The 26,241-nt window shown below is 42.7% G+C and overlaps 1 protein-coding gene across 4 annotated transcripts in view; it reads right to left on the reverse strand.

The window, feature by feature from the left end:
• Positions 1–26,241, reverse strand: part of l1cama (L1 cell adhesion molecule, paralog a) — a 42,614-nt gene that overhangs the window by 14,832 nt on the left and 1,541 nt on the right. For 2 of the 4 annotated variants that reach the window (XM_046395704.1, XM_046395702.1), the window contains exons 1-3: positions 24,593–24,726; positions 2,895–3,290; positions 1,641–1,655 (exon numbers count right to left, since the gene is read on the reverse strand). In XM_046395704.1, the coding sequence (XP_046251660.1) occupies positions 1,641–1,655; positions 2,895–3,024 (145 nt within the window). In that variant the 5' untranslated portion in view covers positions 3,025–3,290; positions 24,593–24,726. Of the gene's footprint in view, positions 1–1,640; positions 1,656–2,894; positions 3,291–24,592; positions 24,727–26,241 lie in introns of those variants that run through there. The other 2 variants (XM_046395703.1, XM_046395705.1) reach the window with 2 other exon arrangements.

Below are 26,241 nucleotides of genomic sequence, written 5' to 3' on the forward strand. Positions count from 1 at the left end.
CAGGTGTACATGTGCTGATACACACCCATATGATTTAAATAGATAGAGATGTACTGTAGTCTTCACATGACCTGCTTTCATGCTGCATGCTGCTGTAATAATTCCTGCTGTGACATAATCACATATATCTTCCTACTGTAACATGCACAGCTGTTGGTTGGCTTAGCGAAAAGCACAGAATAACCAGCATTGCTACTAATTTTTAGCGTTCAACAACTGCCGATAAGCATGTTCAGTCAATATCACTTAAAAAGACTCCTCAGAGAAAGAGATGAAATGTAGGGCGAGGAAAATAGTGAGAGTAAGAGAGCAGGCAGAGAATGTGGGTTGAGATGAGAGGAAATTGATACGGCATAATGTAAAAAGGAGAGTTCATGTAAAAGAGATATATGGCACAGTGCTCCCGGGGAGACTGAGAGACAGGCAGAACGAGGGAACAAGTCTGTGGGGAAATGAAGCAGGGATTGCAAAGGGAAAGAAATAATGACCACCGGAAGAGGTTTCTCTTTCTCTGTCACCGCTGCCCATAACAGCCATAAAGCAAAGTCTCGATAACAGACTCATAAAATCCTGCTGGGATTTGGTGTGACTACTGTATTGAACCAGTGTGGGTTATTATTTCTTCTTCTTTTTTTTTTTTTACATGTTTAATGGCCTGTGTCATGTTTTTATGTCTTGTTTTCAATACTTATAGACAAAAATTTTAATCATTTTTTTCTAAAGAGCTCCAGTAACTATACACATAGGTTGCTTGCAGTGGAATAGAGATCACAGCTTGATACTTGTTGGTAGAGCTTTTAATTTGACTTTAAGGGAAGGAGACAGAGCTCGAGCCAGGGATGAATTTACATTATGTAGGTAAACGGGTAAAGGAGGACATGGAGGAGGGGGGGGTGCTGCAGTAGATGAGAAGAGGGCGATGGAGATTTAGAGCTGAGCAGACAGGGGAGATGGATGGAGGTGCAGTGAAGAGAGAGCGCATGCAGTGCAACACGAAAAGCAAAGCAAAGGGAAACAGAGATGGAGGGAGCAAAACAAACAAGCGGTAGGTTCACAGAGATGCAGAAAGAGACGGATAAGGAGAGTGGGGGAATTTAATGAAAGAATTCCCACTGATAGAGGAAATAAGCCCATTTCCTCAACTGATCAGATTGAAGAGGCTGCGGGCGCTGCTCCATTATTGGCAGAGGAGGAGGAGGAGAGGAGCTAGTGCTTAGTGCTTTAACTCCTCTTTATTTCCCCATGTCTTTGATCTGACAGCCCTGCTGCCTCCTTACTGACAGCAGCTCCTCACACTTCCTATGGGATCTCACCTTTTGGAAGCCAGTAAAACTAAACACACACCCACACATAGAAAAAAAGGCACAAAGACAAGCACCTGCACAATACAACACACAGACACACACATCCTCACAAACAAAAACATAACTATAATGACAGTCATACACACACAGGCATAACACTGCAAATGCACACTAATGCCAGATTCATTCAAGTGCAGCACAGTGCAGTAGGGCTTTGCATGCTAGATGGAAAATAACCTCTCTGGCATCATGAAAGTGATTACGATAAGCTTTGCCAGCACCTAAGACATTAAGCTAAAAGACAGATAAGATGTCAGTGAAGTTAAAAGCACTTACGATCACTTATGTGGTCTGTTAGTCCACAGTGGTGGCCAGAGAAGCAACAAGAGAACAATATATTAGTTAGAGTAAACAAGAAGGAGAAAAGACAGACAGACACACAGAGAGATAGATAGATAGATAGATAGATAGATAGATAGATAGATAGATAGATAGATAGATAGATAATGCTTCACTGATAATTGAACAACAGTCATGATACATGCACAATAAAGCAGTGTAATGTCTGCTGTAATGGGGCGTGGCCTTTAACCCCAGCCTTCTTGACACAGATTCTAAAGCATCTCCTTTATCGATCCCGATCACTGCCTCGGTGACTCTCATTGACATGGCAGAGGATTGCTAATTGAAAGGCAGGGGACACCTTGACCTTTCACATCTCTGACCCGCTCCTCCTTCCTCCTCATCTTCATCCTTCTTTCATCTTCCACAGCCCTCTCACCCCTGTGTCACCTCACCCTTTGGGGATTAGACTGGGAGATTGACTGCATCTCATCAGCATTTACGTGTTATGTGTGTGCGAGTGTGTCCACGCCCGTGCGATTGCTTGTTTGTACACACACTTTTGAAAGCAGCGTGGGAGGTGAAGGACTGTGACTCACTGCAAGTAGTCTTAGATAAAGAGTGAACAACAAAAGCAGCAGTGGAAACAATATTCTCTCCCCCTCCTTCTCTCTCTCTCTCTCTCTCTCTCTCTCTCTCTCCATTGGAGCTCCGTGGGCAGGCCGACAGCAGCAGAGGAGATGAAGATCAATTTCCCTGCAGGGCCACAAGCTCAACTGTATTTCCATTGCCCACATATTGCATCGAGGGAGAAAGAAATGAGAGCGACTGTGGGAAAACCTTGCTGTATTTTTGTTGTATAACTCAACTGTATATTAAATTACTTTCCAATCAGATTCTGGTTTGCACCAAGGAAACCAGATCAATAGTGGGACTAATCAATGCAGCACGAGGGGATCAGTTACAAAGTAATTAGACACACCACAGGCACAGATGAGTGCTAACCAAAGAAACCTCAGACAGTGTAGTATTTTGAGCACAATAGCGCAATCCCAGCCTGAATATCGAGGTTACTGAACAAACACATGTTCACCCTGCTCAATAGCACTAATTAATCATGATGAAAGATCATTATTAGCGTGCTTTGATGAATCAACAATGTAATTAACACTACAAATGGATCTTTGAACCTCATGGAAGCATTCAGCTACCATTGTTATGAATGGTACAACATAAATCTGTACTCACAGTTGGAGGGTATGTGTATGGCTGCTCGGCTGGGCTGTGCAGCAAGAGAGAGGAGGAGGAGGAGGGGGAGGTGAAGGCGTGAGGAGCACTGCCCCCTACTGCCAACCTGCTGTCGTTGTGTGTGAGGCATTGCTCACTGTCCCATCAAAGTCCCACCTGCTCACACACACGTACAGTAAAACAAATGTACAATGAGGGCAACCTCTCTCTCTCACACACACACACACACTCACATACACACACACTCGTGAGTAAGTGTGAGTTTATGTTTTTTGTTCCAGGAGGCCTTGACTGTGCCTCGTATGTCTTTGGTCCCTCTTGTCCTCTCTGTTTTTTCTCTCTCGATTTTTCTTTTCTTCTTTAGGTCAGGTCCACGCCCTCCTGCTGGTCTCCTCTCTGAAAGATAAAAGAGATTGTGTGTGTGTGCGGGGGGGTTACAGCAAGAGTAGAAGCAAGAGGGAGGGGAAAGAGGGGGCCATGTGTCAGAATGGGAGAAAAATTACCCTTCACCATGTGGTCAAATCTATACACAGGCCGAGACACGGAGTTAACACGCCAATCAAGATTCAACAATCGCACATCCCAACAAAGAAACACCAGCAATGCCTATCACTAAACCCGTTCCCGCAAGAAAAAAAAATCTCCATTTGGTTAATTACATGACCAGTGGCCCATATGGAAGGGCCAGTCAACAGGACAGATGGACAGAATACCACAACAAGAAGGTGAACAGAGACTCCCAGTGCCCAGATGGGCTGTGGACAGACAAATGCAGATTGACGAAGTGTCAAATCAGATAATACGCAAGACAGACAAACAAATAGTTGTTAATTAGGTTGACTGCTCAAAGCTGCGTTGCACAAACTGAACAGTTCATACTGTACTTGGGTGATGGTGCTGTGATAAGTGTGCAATAAAGATGCTATCAGTCATGGGGAGTGAGGCAAGCCACCCCTGCTAGGAGTCTATCCGTTCTCCATCTGTACCCTTGGATCTGGTCCTCACCACAACATGCAGGCTGTCCTCCCCCGCGGCACCACGTGGAGCAGCCCGCTGACTGTTTACACTACTCAGTATCACACACAAAGAACTGTTATAGCACACCATGATTAAGACTTACATGTGAGACAAAAGAAAATGGCGATAATAGAGAGGTTCATATTTGGCAGCTCTGCAGTAATGGCAGCCTGACTGAGAGAGTCTTGGCTCTGCATAGAGCTGTTTGCTGGCAACGCCACGCTGGAGTGATGGGTGACCTTGGAGAGTGGGGGAAGGTCAGAGAGGAGAGGAGATGAAGATGATGGAGAAGTGCGGAGGCTCAGAAGGAGATGGAGAGACGTTATTTTCTAATGGATAATGGCTGGCCAGTTAATTACTGTGGATATTTGCACATCAGTCTGTGAACAATATCTTAGTAAGAGAAACAGAAATATGGGATTTGTCTATCTCAATAGAGCCAAATTAGATTAAATTAAGGGCCAAACAAGAGCTGAGCCATTAATAAGGCAGTTTAAACTAAGGGCATTAGGATTAAATGAGCCATTACACTAACTATCTTGTCTTGTCAGAAGAATTGCACAACAAGCACAAAGAGAGAAAGAGGAAGGAGTGGTGAAGTGGGCGAAGGACTGTAGAGGGACATAAAAGAGGGAAGGTGGGTGTGAGGAGGAAAGTGGCGAGGGAGAGGCAGAGGTGAGGGAGGACAGAGGCAGAGTGAAGGAGGGAGGATAAGAGATGATTGAGAGAAGTGGAGGGGTGTGGTAGGGGGGAGGAGGAGGGACGACAAAGGACGACAGCTGTGACGCTAATCCTATCCATCCACTTGCACACATACACACACGTGTAAGCTCTTCCAATCAGTGCGCATTATTTGTTCACTTTCTTCTTGTCTTTCTTCTGCTCCTTCTTTTATTGTCCTCATTTCAGACGCTTTAGTTGGTTGTCTTTTCTGCAGAACAGGGGGGCCTTAAACCTGCCTTTCCAAAATGTCATTAGAGACAGATGAATGAAGCGGGGCTAGTAAGGGTATTAGTACTGGTGTTAATGTGATCTAAGGTGGGAGCTTGCCTGTCAGTGCCCCTCCAAAGAAATGGAGAGGGAGAGCTGAATGAGGTGAAGCAGGACACTGATTAACTGTGTGGCGAGCCACAGCTTGTCACGCTGCCAATCACCATTCACCAGTGGACTGTGCTGCATGTGCACAGGCTGGCACACACATGCATACACAGACACAGACATACAAAGAGGCTTGTAATGCATGGATAGACTGACAGAGAGGAAGGCGGACCGACAGACACACACCTCGAGTGGTCTGACAGAAGAGATCAGACAAATAAAACTGCATGGTTCAGTGGGCTCCAGTCAGCAGGTAGACCTTGCCAAAGAAGATTCCAGTCATGCTGAGTAGGAGCAGTAAAGGGGAACACTATAATGGGTTGGGAGGGGTGTGCAAAGGAGGGACTGTGAGCAAGAGAGGGAGGCTGAGACAGACAGAAAGAGAGAAGAGACATGGAAGGTGGGCATGTAATGAGACTAATGCAGCCACCACAAACACACTGATAGCACAGACTGATGTGGCCTGACACACTAATACACACAGAGACACTTCCAAGCTGTGCACATGGCATGGACTCTCATGGCGCTCCATTACCACCGGGGTGAAAGACACCGACATCGAAGCAGATGCCTGATTTCACCTCTTCAGGGTGTCTGCTGTGCAGCTGTCAGAGATCCAATCCCAACCCCGTTACCTGCTTCATTGGACAGGGTCAAAGGTCACTCCTGGGATGGCTGTTCACAGCTGGGTTGAGATGACCCGTCACAGTGCTTCTGAGTGCTTTTAAAAACTATTATCACCGCTGGGATGTCAACGGGCTCCATCAGAAGTCGTTCAATTACAGGGAGGTCGTAGAAGAAGCAGTGCTGTGTTGAGGTTTGAGGGCGTGGTCGTTGTCTTTTTTTCCACAAGAAAGCGCAAATGCAGAAAATTAGTAACCCAATAAGTAATCCAATTCGACCAAGTCCATTTTGCAACTTCGTCAATTATTGATGAATTCCCGCTTTGAGGCATTTTGCTTACAAAAACATGAATAACCCAAACATTTTGTGTTAGGCTGTTGGTGATGCTAATACTGGTAGACTTTAATTGCTGCACACCATTGTGCTGTGTAACCCCCTTGTCATCCATTAGACAGAAAATTGCACCCTTCTGTGTGTCTGCAAAATGTAGTAATTAGGATTAAGTAGGCATATTTGGCGTTGCCAAGGACTTTCCAGTGCTGAATAGGCTCTCTTAACTGTGGAGGAGGGGGCAACACACACAAGATCAAACCTCAAGAGTCAAATCATGTTCAGAATTTTCCTGCATCTTCTGATCCCTATCGTGCCAACCACCCACACATACATGAGAGACTCTTACTATTTGTCTGAGGAGCTGCTATCTTGATGAGCAAAGTCTGGTATATTTTCTCTCAACACAGTGAATCATGCAAATATCAATTCTGAAAACTTGTTTGTACTTTATTCAGTTGTGCTACTCTCCTGGATTTGCGCGAGGATGTGTGTGTGCATGTTCAAACATGTGTGCATGTCTCGTGTCCTGTCATGCCTTGCTTTTAAATATTAACTACCTCCAGCTGTGAAGATGTGTAGGGGGAGAGGATGCGGGACGGAAGGAGGGGGAAGAGAAAAATAAATGAATACATGCCCCCCTTTACCCTCTACTCTTTCCCCAGGGTTAGTCTGTCTGGTGAAACATCAGGCTGAAAAGAGACTGACAGAGGGACAGGATGAAGACGGAGTGATTCAATCATAAATAAAGAGAGTATCCACTAAGACAAATGGACTGATAGGCATTACGGGAGAGAGGCAGTGAGAGATTATAAGGGTCAGTAGATAGTAAAAGTGAGGAGGGGGGTTTGAGAAACAAGGTGATGCTGGTGGGGGGTAGATGATCAGGCCCCCTACAGAGTGAATTATTCATAGAAATACCCTTCCTGTCGGCACAATTTGCCCCATATCCACCCAAATTCATAATTCATCCACACCCCTCACCATACATTTGGTTTGGTTCCAGGCTGATGCTGTCCATCTATACCTGGTGTCTTTGGTGTGGTCGCCTGATTCTCTCCTGACTCCCTCCACTCTTCCTCTCTCTGGCAGGATCATACTTAATGCATGAGCCTGTTGCAGTGAGACAAGTCTCAGGCCCAGAAAAATACCACAAATCATGTGAAATAATACAGGCTACCTGTTTCCTCCCTGCGCCGCAATTCACTTTGCAAACGCAGACATGTCTTTCATCATTTACCACAGTGAAGATTGCATTTCTTACAAGCCTTTCTCACGTTTTTAAAAGTGTTTCTACTTAGGATCCGAACCTTATAATAGAAACTGTCCAAGAATGATGAGTGCCCATTTTCTTGTCACCTTTTTATCAGTCTTCTCCCTTCTTGGCCCCCCTGATAGCTGACACTAAAAGCTTTCTTCAATTCCCCTCCGATCACTTTTCACAGTACATTTCCTAGTCCCTCCTCCTCCTCCTCTTCCTCCACTCCTCTCCTTCTCTTCTTTCTATATACAATACCGTCTCTCTCCATGAATTTAATAAACTGCTTGTGGTAGCACTCTGACTTGGACAATAGGCAACATGGCTGATTAATTCAACATTTGCGACTTTAATGGAAAAGGGGTTTTACAACACAGCGGGAAACCAATATCTCCTTCATGCTGGTATTCTTTGTTTAAAAGGCCAAGTAGCATATCTTCAAGACCGATGGTCCATGGTCAACTCCAAACGGAAATTTACCAGCAGGAAAATGCTGCAGAGCTACTGCTTATCTGGAATCAGGGTATACAGACAGCACATTTATCAATACCACTATTAGCATAAGCTTGGTCATTACATACGTTGCTACTCCCACTAGTGTCAAATGTAGTGATAGAAAGCACGCCATGCTTTCCTCATTTTCAAAATACTTGTACCCCCCACTCCCCACCCACCCACCCTGTCTTGGTTTTGTCAAGGGTTATTAGGGGTTAGTATTGACACAAAGCTGGAGAAAATAAAGGTTGTCAGAGGAGCCATGAGGGCAACCGCCCACTCTCTCTTTCTCCTTTTCTGGTTGCCATGACAACATGGTCTCCACACAGAACCCCCCCTCCCTCGAACATACAAATTCAGTTATTCACACACATGGACACAAATGGTTTTGCAGTATCACTAACATATGTGCATGCACGTACACACTCTCACACTTGGTGCTTGCTGACAGGCCATCCCTCAAACACACGTTCATGTATAAGTAGAAATACTAAATGTCTTCATGTCGATACTATGTAGACATGTTTAAACAGGCAAAACACTCAGGATTGGCAGAAAGTTTTTTTTAATTTACTCAAAGATTTATGAGGTGAAATCATTCACCAAGTTATTCAGCTGAAAGTTAACGTACAAAATAGAAGTACAAGATTCTCAAAGTCCTCTACAAATCTCTAGTCTCCCTCCCTCCTTCCTTTGTACACCAACAAACATGCACACAGTCATCCCTCCTATTGCCAAGACTGCAAAAGCAGCTACCTCTGGCGTGATTTATTTATTGATGTTTTTCCCCTTAAGACACAATGGGAATGGTAGAATAAAAGAAGTGGTGAATAATTCAGGGAGAAAGGAGTGGACTCATTAAGACACCCGTGAGGGATGGAGAAAAAGAAGAGAGGTAGATGGGTGGATGGAGGGACAGAGGAAGGATACTGACAAAAAATAAGAAGGGCAACACTGGTGGGAGATCAAAAGGATTGGGGCGGTGACAACAAAGTCAACAATAAAAAGTCTGAAAAAATTAACAAAAAGTGAAAACAAAGATGGAAAGAACAAAAAGAAAAATGTGGGGTACCAAAAACATGAAGCATATGACAGATGTGAAAAGAGAGGGAGAGATCTGGTTATGGGATCTTACCAGTAAAAGCTCTTTAACGATCAAAAACAGGGGTGTTACCCTAATGTGATAGTGTATCAGATTCCCTGTGTGTGTATGTGTATGTGCACAGGAGTGCATGTGTGTTGTGGTGCATATCAGTAAAGATCAGCCTGTGTGTCAGCAGGTCAGCTAATCTCTCTTGTCAGCTAATGGAGCCAGACTGGAGTGCTGCCACTGGCTCTCCCGGCTTCTAGCATGTTAGCTGCTGCTCACTTAAGTCCACATCTGATAAGGTAAATTGTTTGCGACTTGCCTGTCAGTCAGTTACTCACAGGAAATGGATATGTATGAATAAACAAAACGAACCCAGACTGGAGCAGAACGTGTGTGTTCTTGTATAGATAAAATTATGACCGCAATGCTGCAATACTGAATCTCTTTTCCCATTTTCTTTCTATAAAGGCAATTGAGATGTAAATAATAATAATAATAATAATAATAAAAATAACAGATGGCTCTGTCTCATTTGAAACGTAAACACAGACAAGGAAACAGAATCCTTTCTGTACACTAAATGAGAGACATATGTATTCTGTACTCACACACATGCATAAACTATCTTTGCACTGCAGCACTGGTGCCTGTGGGCGTCTTTTGCTTCATTAGCAGCAGCATCAGTCAGATTCTGCCCCTGCAGCACAAAGCGCAGTAATTACGGACACACCCTCCGTGTCATGCAGAAGATATAAGACGTGATGCATACAAACGCCCCTGTGCACAGCACACACCCAGGTGCATTGTTCAGTGATGACTGCATGTAACTCATGATACTTTTTCTGTGGTTTAGCATCCATAGATCAGATAGTTAATGGCGTTAGTTAGAGTAAATAGGGGCAATCATGACATTATGAAATTACGTGGAACAGCTATTAGGAGTGACCTTCCCTCTTTCCCCTTCCTGCTTCCTTTTATGTCTCTGGCTCCATTCTAAAGCTACTCCTTTCTCTCTCTCTCTTTATCTCTCTCAGTCAGACTCTCCCCTTTTCTCCTGTTCCTCTGGAGCTACCAGCCTGACTTGTCTCTTTTTCTTATTTTGAAGAGCATTTTTGACCTTCACTGCCACTTTCTTTCCTTTCTCTCTCTCTACCTTTGTGGAGATATGTGCTGTTTGGGTAAGTGAAACAGAGTAAAGATCCTTTAGTGTTTGTATCCTGCAGTTCATTCCTTAGAAAGAAAAATTAGAGGGAGATCAGACGAGTGAAATGGAGATTATATTTGAGTATGCAAATAAAGCCTTTGGGAATCAAACTGGAGCCAGTGAGGCCAGTAAAAAAGAAGCTTACATCAGTATAGTATGTGTCAGTTTTTGCCCTAAAAACAAATGCAACAGCTTAACACAGTTGGAAATGACAAACCAGCTACAACAACACAAATGGTATGCAACTGTGGTATCAACCGCTGAAGCAGATGCTTGAACAGCCATGTCATGGCATATATAGATATATAAGGGCACAAAATATAAGCTTTGACTTCACGATGATTTCTCTACACAGGTCACATTGTTATTCAGCCATGCATAAATACAATATAAAGCAGCAGAGAAAGCTGTATGGCCCTCATAGAGAGTGTTGAAACGCTAAGTCTATCTGATAAGCCTCAGGCGTGAACGGGAGCATATGTGAGCACTTGTGCGTTTGTGTGTGTGTCTGTGTTGCATCAAGTGAAGTGTTGCAGGTAGTGATGGCTGAGGAGGGGCTGTGCAGTCAGCCACACAGCAGACAGAGAGGAGAAGGAGGGAGTGGTCCCTTGGGCCAGGTGATAAGTGGCCCAAACAGCAATAGAGGACACAGCTCCTGTGACATGCAAGGACACGTGGCCGACTCCGCAGGGAAAACTGGCACACCACACCCTGAGGAGAGGGGCGGAGTGTGTGTATGTGACCTACGACCTTCATCACAACAGGTTAGACATTTGAGATATTTGTGTTTGTGGGGAAAAAACATTTGTACTGAAGATAACAAAAACATCAATTTAGCATAATGGTAAACGTTTTGAAGGCATGACAGTGTCTTGGATTACTCAGTTCTTAACCCATGTTTTTATTATTGTTATTTATGTTATTATTATTATTTTATTCTTTTATTATTTCAAAAAGGTAATTTTTGGCCCCAAGCTTCCCTGCAGAAAGCTTATTTCTAAGATTAAGATTTTGCCAGAAATGTTTTTGAAGGTCTCCTTTGGTTAGATGTAATCCTGTCTATCCCACCACTTGAGGGAAATGAGCTGCTGTCAGGGCAAGGTCACACATGCTGCTTTGTTAACACATTTGCATGGAAGGGCAACAGTGGTTCAACGACTGTGGGAAAGTGGCCTGAGATTTTTTTTGTTTTGTTTTGTTTTCCATGTCGTCTGATATTAGGCTTGCAGAGACATGTAAGAGTCACATCTGAAAGTCTGTTAATAAAAACATACATCAGGCATGCTTGAACCCACGCAGAAGTAAAAGTACAAACACACACTCATGTTTCATTAATCAAAACAATGCAAAAAGCGCACATTTTCTACAACAAACCCAAGCAAACAGCTCTAGCATGTCACAGGTTAAAGGAGTAGAGTAATGGTGGAGGAGATGCATTTGTAACAAAACAACTCACAAGGCCTGGTGATTGGCATTTTCAAAATGATTAACCAGATCAGACGATGGCTTCTTGGCAATCCCATTAACTTTGTTAAAAGTTGCAAAAGCAGCACTTCCCCTTAAGTGCTCCTCATCTAATAAAATACAAGGTCTTCTGGGGATGAGGAAGGAGCTGTAACGCCCCTAAACAGCTAGAGAATTTCTACTGAGTGGAAATGGATGGGGGGGGTGATGGTGTGCAAAGAGAAAACATGTATATTGTCACTCTCATCGGCTTGTTTAGTCTGGACTAAAATTTAGAAAACGATCACAGTCTCATAAGCTGTGAGACAATTTATCTATTCTACTGCACCTTTTCGCACTCTGTCTTCTGTTAGGACATGACGAAAACCAAATCTTCTATAAGTGCAAACAGTCTGACTGAGCAATTTCATCGATTTGTTTGTTCTACAATATGGAAATCTTTCTTTCGTCCTGCTGTGTTTGCACTTTGCTGTATTTCTTTTATGCCTCAATCTCTCTCACAATTCTGTATTGACAAGCCAATATATAAATCTGAAGATAAATATTTTCAGACAGACTTGCAGAACTTTTAATGTCAGTAAAGACCACATGACACATGACATGAAGTTGAATTAAGTTAGAAGGTAAAAAATATTAATTTTCGCCTCAGTAAATTGGTATTCCTGATAAACACATTCTTTACAAATAGTTCACAGTAAGTAATTTATATTCAGTTTATATGAAAAAGTGCTGTCTTAAACATTAAAAATCCTATGATAAAAAATGCATGTGATACGTTTTAGGTTATTTTCAGCAGGTAACTGCAGTTTGGAGATGGAGATTTGCTTTTTAGAGCAGTTTTATAATTCTATAAGGTTACAAATACTAATTATTATATAAGTGTACGCACTGGCTCGGAAAACCCTGGCACACTGGAGCTGCTGCTTGTCTCTACATCAGCTTTTTTATGCCTTTCTCGTCTCTCTGTGTCATCAACACACACAGGAAAAACAGCAAAGCTCAAATATGTGAAGACTCACACACAAAGTCGCTCGGCCCTGCAAGCGCACACACACACACACACACACAGACCCATGCGAAAGCACGCAGCAGCAGACTGAGGGTTGGTTTAGGTAATTGTCTGGCAAGACAAGTCAGTTTAAGGGGATTTGCCTGCCATTCAAATAGGGCCGAGTGAGGATAAAGGGCAGCAGAGAGATGGGAAACAGAGTTTGCATGATGATAGGGCTGCTGAGCTTCATACATGGTCTCAGCTTATTGGTACGCACCACCTGTGCGAGTGTGTGCATGTGAGTGAGAAAGTATGAGTGTGTGTTTATTCAGAATGTAGCAGGTCAGTGTTGTTATGCATGACTAATTTTGTTTGTTCTAATGTATGTGTGTGAGTGTGTGTGCGCACGCAGTATCTGGAGCTAGGTGTCAATACTCCTGCCTCCCTTTCCTTTTCTCACCCCGCTATCACCATGACAACCTCCTGACTCCAGCTCAGTTGCACACAGCAAATATTTCTCTCCCCTCCCCCTTCTACATGTTCATCCTCCTCACCCCATCCCCCCACACCCTCTCTCTTTCTCTCTCATCTATCTTTTCGTTCTTTATACTCTCTACCTTCATCTCCTGTCTCCAGTGCCTCCATCTCTTGCTCTTTTCCATCTCAGGCTTTCTCCAGTTCCCCTGTTAATGTCTACATGCTACCCGCTCTTTAAAGAGTTCCTCCATCCTGACTGTCGTCTTTGCAGAAAGTCTTTTATTTGCACTACTCTACCTCCTTCACTTGTATTCTGAATTCACTGCTCCCTGCCGATTGCCTCTCACTTCTTATGTCAGTATGAAACTTTCCTTTTTCTCTCCCTGAACTCCTTCACCTTACCCCTCCCTCCCAGTCTTCCTCTTCTCCTTCCCAATAGAAAGATGTTTATGGAACACTACCTTCCGTCTGTCCTGCACTACATCTTCATTAGAGCCACCCAGCATAGATCATACACAATGCAATTATAGGTAGCGTTCTATCAACGTCTGCCATCAACTTTTATCAAGAAGTGAGCATCTGGTCTTAGGGGAAATTTGCAGGCTGGCACAGCATCGATACAATCCCATGACCCTAAGTGGCAGACTAACTCCCATCGCATCTGTTATCATTATCATCAGCAAACTATTTCGGCTCTGTAACTGAATCCAATCATTACCAAAGGGGTCCGCAGTGGAGATCTATTTGAGGTGGAGCAGCATGTGCTCTCCAACAGAGGAGGCCCGGGCTCCATCAAAAGCGGCAGTGTTATCTGAGGCACGCAGCCCTGTCTCTGCTGCAGACCCCCGTCTCTGCAAATCCCCCTCCCCGCGTCTCTGAGCGGCTCCAGCCTCTCCACACACCAGTGTGTAGTGGTGCAAAGAGATCAAGGACATGACATTTTCTGGAACGCGCAGCAATTTTCAGCAAGGCGCAAAATGAAAGAGAGTAAACAGACAACCTGTTCCTTCCCGCCTGTGTTTGATCAGTCTGTGTGTGCGTCATCTCCTGTCAGACAGTTAAAGAAAGTGACAAGTATATCTGGTCTTATATTATCTATTCCAGAAATCAGTCATAGTGAATAAGCAAAAAAAAAAGCAAGGATGCTGTTTCATCTCATCTCTATTTATATTGTTTGCTTGTTTTGCAGAGCTTCAATTATCCTCTCCTCCCTCACTCCCCTCCTCCTGCAGCCGCTCCACTTCCTCCTGGGGTATCGCCCTGTGCGCTGAAGCCTCAGCTGTGGCCGCAACTCCGCCGCACTCTCTCATTTCTCTTTCCCTCCCGTTTTGCCTCAGTTATGAGAGTTGACAGAAGGGGTTCGGCCCCAATTCCAGTGAGAGAGAAGAAAACAGACTGATAGAAACAGAGAGAGGCCGCGGATGCAGAGGAAGCTGCGGTGACCTTTCCCTGAGGCTAAACAACCAGCTGATAAGCTTTTCATAGACAGTTAGGCCAACAACGTCTGACAATCCACATCTATACTGTAGACACACACACAACAAAGTTGCTTGGGGCCAGCTGTTGATATGCTTGTGCACTCAAAAAAAATATTACATCCTAAAACATTTTATTTAATTATTTTAATTACATATAAATTTTCCATCTTATTTTCTGACATAAGTTCAAAGTAAAGGGGCCACATTTAATGCAGTGTTTTTTTCTATCGTGTCAATGTGTATAAATTAAATGAGTATGATTTATTACAGGGGACAGGATCACCAACTGAATAAACACATTATGTTTATGTAGAAATTACCCTTGACTATTTGTACTAACTGAATGAACACATAGGGTTTATGTATGAGTTTGCATTAATTTAATTTAATCAGACTAAGTTATTATATTTATTCATATGGACTCAACATGAAAAAAACAGTAACAACAACAACTCTGCATTGAATGTGGCATTTTATATTGAACTTGTTTAATAAAATTAGATGAAAATTTTACCAAAAAAATTGCTTAAAGTCAGTGTTGTAGTCAGTTTTTGAGTGATACTCCGGCAGTGAAATATATAGCAACATAACATACAGATATACACCTTCTCAAGGAGAAAGAACACCAGTGGCAATATTCTAGCACACTAAATCCCCTGCTGTAGTGGCACATATCTAAATCATCAGCATGGCTTAAAACAAGCTGATTGTGCAGGTTCCTATATGGGACACCCACACAGCACATCAGCAACTCCTGCCAGCTAGCAATAGCTAAAACAAACACAGCTTATTTTATGACAACATTTCTGAGACACCTGAGACTGAGACTCTTTTTCCTTTATTCAAACTGAAAGCAGAACCCAGATTTTCTGACACTTGTGGAGGCGGATGGGCACCCACTGACAGGCTGAGGGAATGAAAACACAGGGAACAGTGGGAACGACGGCCGCACGGCTAGTAACAGCCCTGTCACTAACATTTACTGCTGGATTGTTTGGCCCCCTCTGAACCACAGGCTGGTCAAACGCCACACAGTCATAAATAAAATACAGACTGTCTGGACCATTAGGCAAAGGAGAGACAGAAGGAGAAATGGAATATAGACACAAGGGATGGAGGAGTGAATAACAAGAGTTATGAGGACCTATAAAGATGAATGATAGGGAGACTTTAAGTCATTTGAAATCAGATGATTTTCCTGTCAGTTCAGTCTTTAGGCACTCATACTATTTGTGTTTGTTTAATTAGTGTCACAAAGTCACTCTGTACACAGTCTGAGAAGATGTAGGTGAGCTGCATGTGTGTGTGAATGGGTGTGTGCTTGGCAGGTGTGCATCTGTCTCTGCACGCTCTGACATTTTAATCGCTACAGGATCTCTGTCCTTTACCCTACCATCTCTCTCTCTCTCTCTCTGTCTATCTTCCCATACTGTCCCCCCGCCTTAGCCTCTGCACTCTCACACTTCCTGCTCCTTGCCCTGAGCAGGATCACACTTTAACGGTACAATCAACATTATCAAAAGGTTACTGATAATAAATGTCCTTTCATTCTCCCCCCAGTATTCCACTTTCTGTCCTGCTTCCCCCGCCCCACCCAACCATACAAAGCCTGAAGGATGAGGTCTTTGCTCATAATTACCTCATTAAGCTCGTTAACAATGTCTGGGCCCTCTGTATATTCTCTCCAGTATCTCTCTTTATGTCCATGTGGTTTGTTTTCCACCTCTCGTCTCTCCTCTCTTCATCTCCCTCCTTCCCCCGATGTGACATCTGTACCCCTGAATAAATCCATTTTTTCCTCCTTGTTGCTTGTGTGTTTTCTCTTGGGGATTGGGCCTTTTATCTTTTCCCCATATTAACAAGGAGCCTCACCCCATGTCTCCTTATCGCTTCCTGCTACAACGCCCAGTCCTCTCTTCAACATAGATTTTAACAAATGATTTACAAAAATCGCTACACAGAAGTTTGCCCTGCAAGTTTGGCCACAAAAACACAATCACTCATTTCGTCCCACTGTGCAGCAGAGCATGATGGCTGATGTTAACAGACAGTTTTACAGCCAAATATAGAGTCTCATTATGGCAGCTCTGGCACTGTGAGAGGCTTTCTGCAGCACCATGCCCAATTACCCCTGATCAATTCAGAGAGCAAACTCAAACAACTCCAACACCAACCTGATTTAAAAACACTAAGTCCGCATTTAGAAGACACTAACAAGAACGGATTTTCAGACATCCACCTCATCAGGTGGAGACGGTGTCTGGCAGGCTTGCATGACCTAATTTACTTTGGCTATGAGCAGATAAGGAGGGATGATGAGAGGGATGTAGGACATAAATGGTAAAGAAAACAGCAGAATAAGTTGAATAAATCCTTACTTCATCAAGTAAAGTCTACTTGACATGCAAATTATGTGCAACAAATAAATAAGATGGAGAGCCAGCCCCAAATACACTCGTTAGAAGGCTGCACTGGACATGTTACCAAACTGAGACATGAAACTGAGAGACATGTATGTTTTTGAATCAAGTAATTTTGAAGTACAGTGATATAGGCCACACACTGTGTAATGACACGTGACAACACATGACAATGACAATGTGTCAAACAACACATGCTACACGCACTATCAATAACCATGATTATAATTTCTAGCTATTTTAATGTTTTATCACCAGCTGAGGCGTTCTACAGTTCTGCGCGGGTTGAGAAAATGCAGTCATCTTTACTGCACGTATTTTAAGACGGTCAAAGTAGTGCTGAGTTTGAGAGGCTGGCCAGCCTGCCTGGCGACTGAGACACATTCTGTATACTGTCTACTCACTACATCCACCCTCTCTCCGTTTCTCCCTGTGTTTTAATGTTTTCCTGCATTTATATTCTATATGTTCTACAAGTCAACGGGATACATGAAAGAAATGTCTTCATATGCATTCTGAAAGATGAGGCTGACAACTCAGAAGGGAAAGAAGCAAGTCAACACATTTATTGTCACTCATAAAAACAAACCCCTAAATCTCTAAATATGCCTCCGCTTTTGTTTCTCACATTTCTTTCCTCCTTGACATTTTCTGTTTCTTGCTCTGTACTTGAATCTCTCTCTCCTGCTGCGCATAATCAGTTTCCTTTCCCTTCTCTTTTCTGACAATCCCCCCTCTTTGTCTCCATGCCTCTTGTCTGACATTACCCTGTTTTAACCTAGCATGCCCCTCTGCTGCTCGCCTCTAGCCAGCGCCTGCATGCATGTGGTGGGTGCAGTGTGTAATGGGATGGCACAGTAGGTGAGATTAAATTAGGCCAGTGTATGGGGATTACAACCCACTCAAAACCTGATCCCCTCCCACTCTCTGTAATCCAACCCTAATGAATATATCATGGCTGACACAGCAGATAAAGCGCCCGCGAGAAATTACAGTCATAGCATCATTGAGACATGCAGAGGAGACAAATACAGACAGCCTGTTTACTTGCATCACCTGCAGTACTTGAGGATGCTGTGTCTGTTCGAGTGTGTATGGATGCTCGTGTTTCGTGCCCCGTCTATTTTGGTTATGTTTAATTCAAATGAAGTGTAGATATAGAGTGGGGAAGAGCCAAGTGAAACGAAATCAATACAGTTCAGGGTAAACAGTTGAAATAAATAAGCCTTTATGGATTCAGAACACTATCAAATCACACTGCGTCTCATGTGTGAGAAAATGTTGATGTGTGCCACTCAATCAATGTGAAGCACTCACGTTCATTGCAGCAGACTTACTCTAATGCCTGAGAAAAACACAGTTTATGTTTGCTTTCCTGATTATGTGTCTCTTGATGGCAACATTCCAAACGCTGCGTCCCATTTTATCGGCGCAATTTATAGACTTAATTATTCTACAACTGAAGCATGCAGTTCCCAGATGTAATTTTCAGAGTTCCTGAGGAACATCATCTTGATCATCAAATGGTTGGATGTGCTTCTGTGATGCTCCAAGTGAGTGGATATGCCCTGATATAAGCCTCAACGTTTCAATCCAGTCCAGGCTTTTCAAACAAGAACATGTCAACGTCAGCTCCACTGTTGTAACACATTAGTGGCAGAACATAAGCCTCTTCAACTTTGTCAAATACTACCTATGCAATACACACCTGTAAGTATGAGTTGGTGACTAAACACAGCTATTCCACTTATAGTTTACTGGGTGGCAGAATGAACAGTTTTTGCCAAGTATTGAACTAGGGTGGAAGTCATGCTGAGGATATTAAAAAGCATTGTCGAGGGAAAACTGACAACGAAAACAGCACAGGTGCAGAATAAACTACAACAGTACTGAAAAAGCTTGTCAAAACTTTACTAAAACAGTATAATTTAACTTAATTCAATTCAGTTTTTAATTTCAATTTATTCATATAGCGCCAAATTACAACAAAAGTTGTTTCATGGCACTTTCCAATTAGAGCAGGTCTAAAGCAAAACAAAGCAATAGTGCTGAAGTAGACTACAATACTGAGACAAAACATGGCCTCAAGTTTCATTAAAAATGCAGCTGGCCTCTCAGCAACAAATCAATAAATTAGGAGGCCAATGCTGTCACGTCCCTTTCATAAACGACCTGTGCGATGTAATCAAAGCCAGGATGGTATATTGACTATAATTCCCCAGTGAATCACAATATGGTCAGAGATATTGTCCTTAACAGATAACAATTAGCTTACCTGTATATGACAGTGACATATGACATGAAAGTTATTAGACTTTATATGCTCTAAATCTCTAAAATTGGAATTTCTAAAAGAACACGAATGCAGCACAGCACATCTGACGTCATTTTCTGCGTATTTACACAGTCTAATAAATGTCATCATTTGCTGTGTATGATGACATTTATAAAATAACCCACAAGTTAACCTGGTGATAAGCTAACTGCTGTAAATCATTTGGTTTGTAGCCAATTTAGGCTAAAATTTCCTCACATATTATTCCCACAAAATGTAATTTTAAATGTAATATAATAACATAATTTTGCTAATGCTACAGTGTATAAATCCCAATAGATAATCTATACACTTAAGTCAGATTTACCAGTTTACCTTAGAAATTTTGATTAAAATGTTGCAAACCAATAGCTAACTGTTCACACAGTCATATACGTTCTGACGCTACTACTACAGCTACTACTACTAGTAGTAGTACTAGTAGCAAAAGTACCATTGCTTTTATGGATTATTATTAAGTTTCTTACAAAATTTTTTGGGATTGTATAAGTTGTAAATCGTTTCAAAGATTTTGAAAATATTGGCAGATTAGCAACTCAAAACTTCTGTGTTTGATTTTTTTAAATTATTTTTAAAAAAGAATTATGGTGGAAAGAATGTGAAGCAAAATAAAAGGAAAACTTTCTGTGAGGCAGAAAAGGTAGGCCATTATATAACTCAATTTCAAAGCTGTTTTCACTTGCAAGGGTTTCGAACTCAGATTTACATATAGATTCCCTGCAGTATGGCCATCAGACGCTTTGCATTATCTTTCACAAATAAAAAGCAGTAACTCCACAACGTCGACAGTTAATTCATTTATGAGGGCATCTCATACTGGTCTTTTCATGATAAGTCATGCATGCACATAAATGTATGACTTATCTCTGACAATCAACAGAACACTTCATAGATTCGTTGCAACTGGGAAACACACTGGACAGAGGATCATTTTAGTCCAATTATAGACACTGATGTGGACAATAAAGCCTTTTTCACAGAGCTGACTGTGGTCCAGATGGATTGACGCAAAGGGGAATTCTCACTGTTTCACTGAGACAAAGACATAATTTAGACACAGGCAAAGAGGAAAGACGAGGACGGCATCAAGGAGACACACACAAGGTCAGACATGGAGGTTCATATCTCTTCTAATTCATGTTCAGTCTAATGTGTAGCTTTATTGCTTTCCACATTGGTCACTGAATTCACAAAAATTTAAAAAATGTTTTGCACCATAATAATAATATTACAAATGCCCCTCCACACTCCCCATTTCCACAATGTCAGGCCCCTCTGAGTTTGTTATTAGTTTGGCACTGAATAATTTCGCTCCCGATGTGAACTAATATCCACTATGTGGTTCCAGTTTTGTAATTTTAACCACCAATATCTCCCACCCAGGGGAATTCTACAATTTCTCCTCTTTCATACCATCACTTCTGAAAGCCGTAATAAGGTAATTCACTCTGCCAAATTAAATTCATTTCCATACATGACGCCTCTATTTGTGCCCTAGTCTCCATCACAGGTTCAGTTGCACAACAGGGTTGGATTTATGAGTCTTTGTCTGAGTGCATCTTTCTGGGAAGGCTTGAGGCAGAGCCTTAGTCATTATTTTGATTAAGACCCCGGTGTAGGCTTCTCTGTCCACCACTGTATGAATAATGATATGACAAGTGAAACCGAAAAACTGCATGGCGGGAAGAGTGGGGAAAAGAATAGAGATACAGAAGCAGTAAAGGAAAAGTGGATTACCTAGGTTGAAAGGTTTGCTGGAGCTGTCTAAGAAGCCACAACATGAACAAGGTGGTTCAGAGAAATGGTCATGGTCATCTTCCACAACAGCCATTATCTTTCTGCCAACTCCATACCAACCTGCTGCTTTTTAAATCAATCCTTTCCATCTTTGGGTTTTGTTCCCTGCCTGCATCATTTCACCTCTGCAAATTTCATTCCCTTTTAACTGGCCTCCTTCCCTCCTCCACAGTTCTCTATTATCATTTACCCGTGGCTGTCCTGTCAATCCATCTGACCCTTAACTCCCTAAATCACCACAATGTATTCTCCACCAAACCCTGACAGCATGTCTACACGATCCCCCACTTGACACCCAGTGGGCTGACTCCCATCTGCACAACCTAAATCAAACAGCCTCCAAGCTGCAGTCAGGGAGGGGTTTTGTGACTGAGTGTGTGAGTGTATGTGTGGGAGGGTGTGGGTGTGTGTGGGTGGGGGGGCAACTCTCCATCTTGACAGCATCCTGAAGGCACACAAGTGCAACTGTGCACACACGCATGCAAGGCATCGAAAAGACGCGCACCCGCTGGAAGATAACTCAAGAGAGTTCTCTCGCAAATCTTTGAATCTGCGTAACAGTACAACTATTATTCTCAAAGGAGGACAAAAAGGAAACCAGAGATGAAACGGTTATTGTTGACACTTCAGTCTAAGAAATAGTTCTCTCTCTTAACCCTTATTTTATCCCGTCACTGCTTCAATGGCTGAATCCCCAGAAAGTGGCGAGCGCACTCTTTGATCAGTTGTAGATGCTTAAGTAATCAGGCCAGGGAGACAACATTAGAGAATCTTTAATTTGGTGCACTGCAACAGGATCTCTGCAGTGTGTATTTGCAGGGTGTTTGTTTGTGTGTGGTGCACAAGTTGTGCCTGCGTAGATGTGTTTCTGCATGCGTGTTGATATATCTGTGTTTGGTTAGTAGGATGACTGGCAAAGGTGCCTGAGGCCATAACAGGTTGCTGAGGAGTGAAGGGCCAGTGCAGCGCTGCTCTTCCCTGGAGTTGCTCCTAACTGGCAGATTGAGAGCAGATCACTTCCTTTCCTCCTACACAACACCAGCTCTCCACATCAACTGCAGGACTAAAGGCATTTGGAAAAAGGCCAGCCTCTGACATTATCATACCAGAAAAATTAATACAGCAAAAACAAATACCAAAGCATGAACTGCAGAGCATCTCTCTCATAATCTTCGTAATCATAATCAGTTATTAAAAGGAATATTTAGAAATCCTCCTTTTAATCTTTTTGCCTTTCATTTCTGTACTCCTTTCTCTTGCCACAGCCCATCCTCCCTTGTGACCTTGCCCTTTTCTACATCCCAGTTGATCCCTCCTTCTCTCGGTCTCTACTCTCTTCGATACCTATAGCAGCGAACACGCATTAAAGGATGCAAAGTACTTCGCCTTTCAAAAGGAAGTCCACTTTCTTCTCCTTCTCCTTTATCTTTTTTATGTTGCTTACATCATCCTCCCCTGCCTTTTCTCTCCCTTTTCATTGCAGATCCCGTCGGTCTCTCTGTCCCTCTCTCCTCACATAAATCCCTGTTTCCATTCATCTCTTTGATGGAACAGCTCAATTAACCAGCCAGCGTCAGAGGGGAGATTACATTCTGCACCATACTGTAGGAAGGGTAATCATATACTCCAAGTCTAGCCAGTTACTCCGACAACAACAGAAGCGGAAACACCAGCAGCTCCTAACACTGTCTAGAGATCTGACTGCCACTGCCATACAAACCCCGCTGCATTAAATAGTATGATAATGTGACCAGCAGTGGGTCTCTGGAGCAATGCTGCCATGGAGAGGATTCACACACGCGCACACACATGCACACACTCATTCACTTCAACACACCCTCTTCAGCAGCAGCTGTATCGTGATCTATTGTGTGAATGTGTGCAGTGCAGTATGTTTATGGATGTTGCACAGATGGTAACAAGTCATTGTCAGGCACAGAGCCTTCCCTCCAGTCCCTTGACTGAGTTCATGTGGGACAAGCTGCAGGCTACTGAGGCATGGAGGGAGAGAGAAAGCAGCTTCACTACACCACCAGCACACACATGTACTCCCGCCATATGAGCAGATGCACAAAGATAGTCTCACCCACAAAACGGCAGACATGTAGAAACAACCTACAGACAAAACAACCTCACAGCCTTGAGCATCTGCTTCTGGCAGTACAGTTTTCTGCATCATTAACACAACTGGGGGAACATTGGTTATTTTCTGCTGTTGGATAGAACAGATGTGAAATGGCTGCAGAGGGTGAAAGCAGGCAGCTGCATGGTGTACAGCCAGGTGAGTGTCTCCTTTTCATGGGCACACCTCCACAGTCTGCTGCGAGCACTGCCCCACCCTTATTTCCCCTGGTGTCTCCTCCTGAATAAATATCTCTCTCACGCTCTGTCTCCTGTTGATATCTGAATCTCTCTTTCTTTCCCTCTTCCAGTTTTTTTTAGATTCCTTCTATTTTCTTCCTTCCAAGGTCTGTAGTTTCAGGTTACCCAGCTCTGCCATTGCCCTTGCAAAACAGACCCACTGCAGCTGCAGGAGATAAGATTGGTAGACTAGAGAATTGTTGTAGTCTGCCCCAGTGTGCTGTTCACCATACAGACGAGTTTCATCCTCCACTTCATTGGAAATCACAGCGACACATTGCAATCATGGGCAGTACTTAACATTAAGCCACTCGGCTATTAGCTGGGGGAGGGGAATGTGGAGAGAAAACGAATATTCATATTTATGTAGCAAGGCAGAAGAACAGGCAAAGCACTGGATTTTCCCACAGTTTGCAGGGAAAAAAAATGCACAACGCAATATGAATTCCAAAGGAAAAGATTCAAATCATATTTCAATTAAATATTTTTCATATTTGGTAGAAAATCATAAAGTACACAATGCAACAGATTTAAAGTGTAGTCCAATGCACTTTGCAGTTTATTAAAAAAATTAACTAAAGATCGCATTGAGGTTGCATGTTCAAAATTTAAGCGTAGCAGAGAATGATGCAAAGTGAAATTTTAAAGAGCAAATCTTGAAAGATGAATAATAAAGTGTTCAGTGAGGTGGTATAACAGCACTGTGTATTCAATATTAATGTCAGGGAGACCCTGTTGCATGCAATGCATTGAATGTTCAGTCAGCAAGATAAACAGACAAAAGCAAAAGACAAAACATTTTCTTTAAAAGTAAGCAGCACCAACAGGTTATCCATGACACCTTGGCTTTAATACTTCAGATGTCTTTTAACAGTGCAAGTAGCACAATGGTACAGTGTAGTGTAAGTAATCATAATGCCACTGCCTCTTAAATGAAAAAGTGCTATGACATTAATCTAATGATTTATTTTTTTTCAAACTATGTGGCTTTGAAACTCGTTTGTCCTCAACATCGACACACCTGATGGCATTAGGACAAAATGCCAAACAGAAGACATTTAGATAAGAAGCTATAAAAGTGATTTACATGAACCAGACTGTCATGTTTTCCTGCCAGAGGAAGATGAGGCAAAGGTGCAATTCCATAACAAACCACCTAGAGCTAAGAGTCTAGTTAATCCACTCACCAGCTCCATAACGCTCTCATTCTGTTAAATGACACACTGTCCACCTGGTCACAAAACCATGCATCCTCTTACCTTCACAGTGATGCTCCTTTCATCTGCCGACTCCTTGTGTCCCTTTCCTTTTCTCTTCCGTATCTACTTGTGCCTTTTCTTCTTCTTGTCTATGAAAGTGATTGTGCCCCTCTCCTCTCTGCTGATGCTGCAGTGACAGAAAAACACACCCTCCTTCGGCCTCTCTCTCTCTCTCTCCCTCCCTTACTCTCATTGGCTGCCTGTTAGAGGTGACATCACCCTTCTCCTGTGCCTCCCTCCCTCCTCCCTTGCTCCCTCCATTGCTCTCTCTTCACCTCGCTCTCTTTGGATTCTGACCATTCCTTTATTTTAACCCCCCTCCCACCACCTTCCTGCCTTCTATCCATTGCCTCCATCCTCTCATCTCCCTGTACACAGTATGAATTAGTAGCTGCTCTTTAGCCTATGGAATTAGCATTTAGCACATGAATCTGTGGCCCTTCAGCACTTCTTCTCCCTCTGTACCCACTACAAAGGTGAAATAATGATCGTATGAGGTTTTGTGTTAGCAATTGCTACACTCCACTGGGCTCAACTTTCATAAGCTTGTTTAATTCACTCTGCCACTAAGACATCGACTGAGCTTCAGTTGATTACAGTGTAATCAAAGGCATGACTGGGATGAATGTTACGCAATGCTGGTGAATAAAAATGTGTCTGAGTCTGGGGGAGCGGTCAAGGAGATGCAGAGATGCACTGATTTCAGGGTAATGAAGGGATGCGTAATCCAGGGGTTGTCTGACTGTGTTTGTTGTTGTTGTGACAGGATAAATGTAATCGGGTGACTGACACACATGATGATAGGGATCTACATGCTTTTTATCTCTTTGCATCTTGATTACTTTATGTGTCAGTCAGTTGTCTTTATTTCCCCTGCAGCTCATCCAAAATCTAGTGACAAAAAACTCAATCTTCTTTTCCTTTCTTTGAAAGCACTGCTTGGACTGGCACCCATTTATATTTTAAAACTCTTAAGTCCCTATGCCTCCCCCAAAACCCTTTAGATCTTATCAACAATTGCTCAGACCGTTTATCCCTCTCAGTTAGAAAAACAGTGACATTTTCAAGTAATGTTTTAAGATCTTTTCTCTTCTTATATTCCTACTTTTTTACAATATTAAATTTGTGACTATGCACACTTGGGACCATGCACAAAAACACTGATATAAAGCACAAAAATGATATGATTTGTACTGTGTACATTCTATCTGCAATCACTGAGCAAGTCTAAGAAAACACTGCAAATACAATAAATACAAACTGCAGTACCAAAGTTTTCTTTGGTACTTTTTATTTGCAACACCAGCAATGTGATTAACCTTGTGATTAACCGTCACCCTCTGACCCACTAGCGCCACCATGATGTTCACATTTGTGAGTTTTGAGTGAAATCCCTCAATAACTATTTGACGGACTGCCATGACAACAGCTCCATCATCACTGATGACATACCTGTCCAGCTCAGCTGTACTTTGTATTCAGTGCTAATTAGCACATGTTAGCATCCCAACACTAATCTAAATGGTTAACATGGTGAGCTTTACCAAGTAAAGATCAGCATGTTAGCATTAGCATTTAGCATTAGCATTTAGCTGTAACCAACCCTTTCCGCAAGACTGCAAGTGTTCTTTGCAAGGTTGGACGCTCTT

Source organism: Scatophagus argus, chromosome 8, assembly GCF_020382885.2.
Source record: "Scatophagus argus isolate fScaArg1 chromosome 8, fScaArg1.pri, whole genome shotgun sequence".
NCBI classification, from domain to species: Eukaryota; Metazoa; Chordata; class Actinopteri; family Scatophagidae; genus Scatophagus; species Scatophagus argus.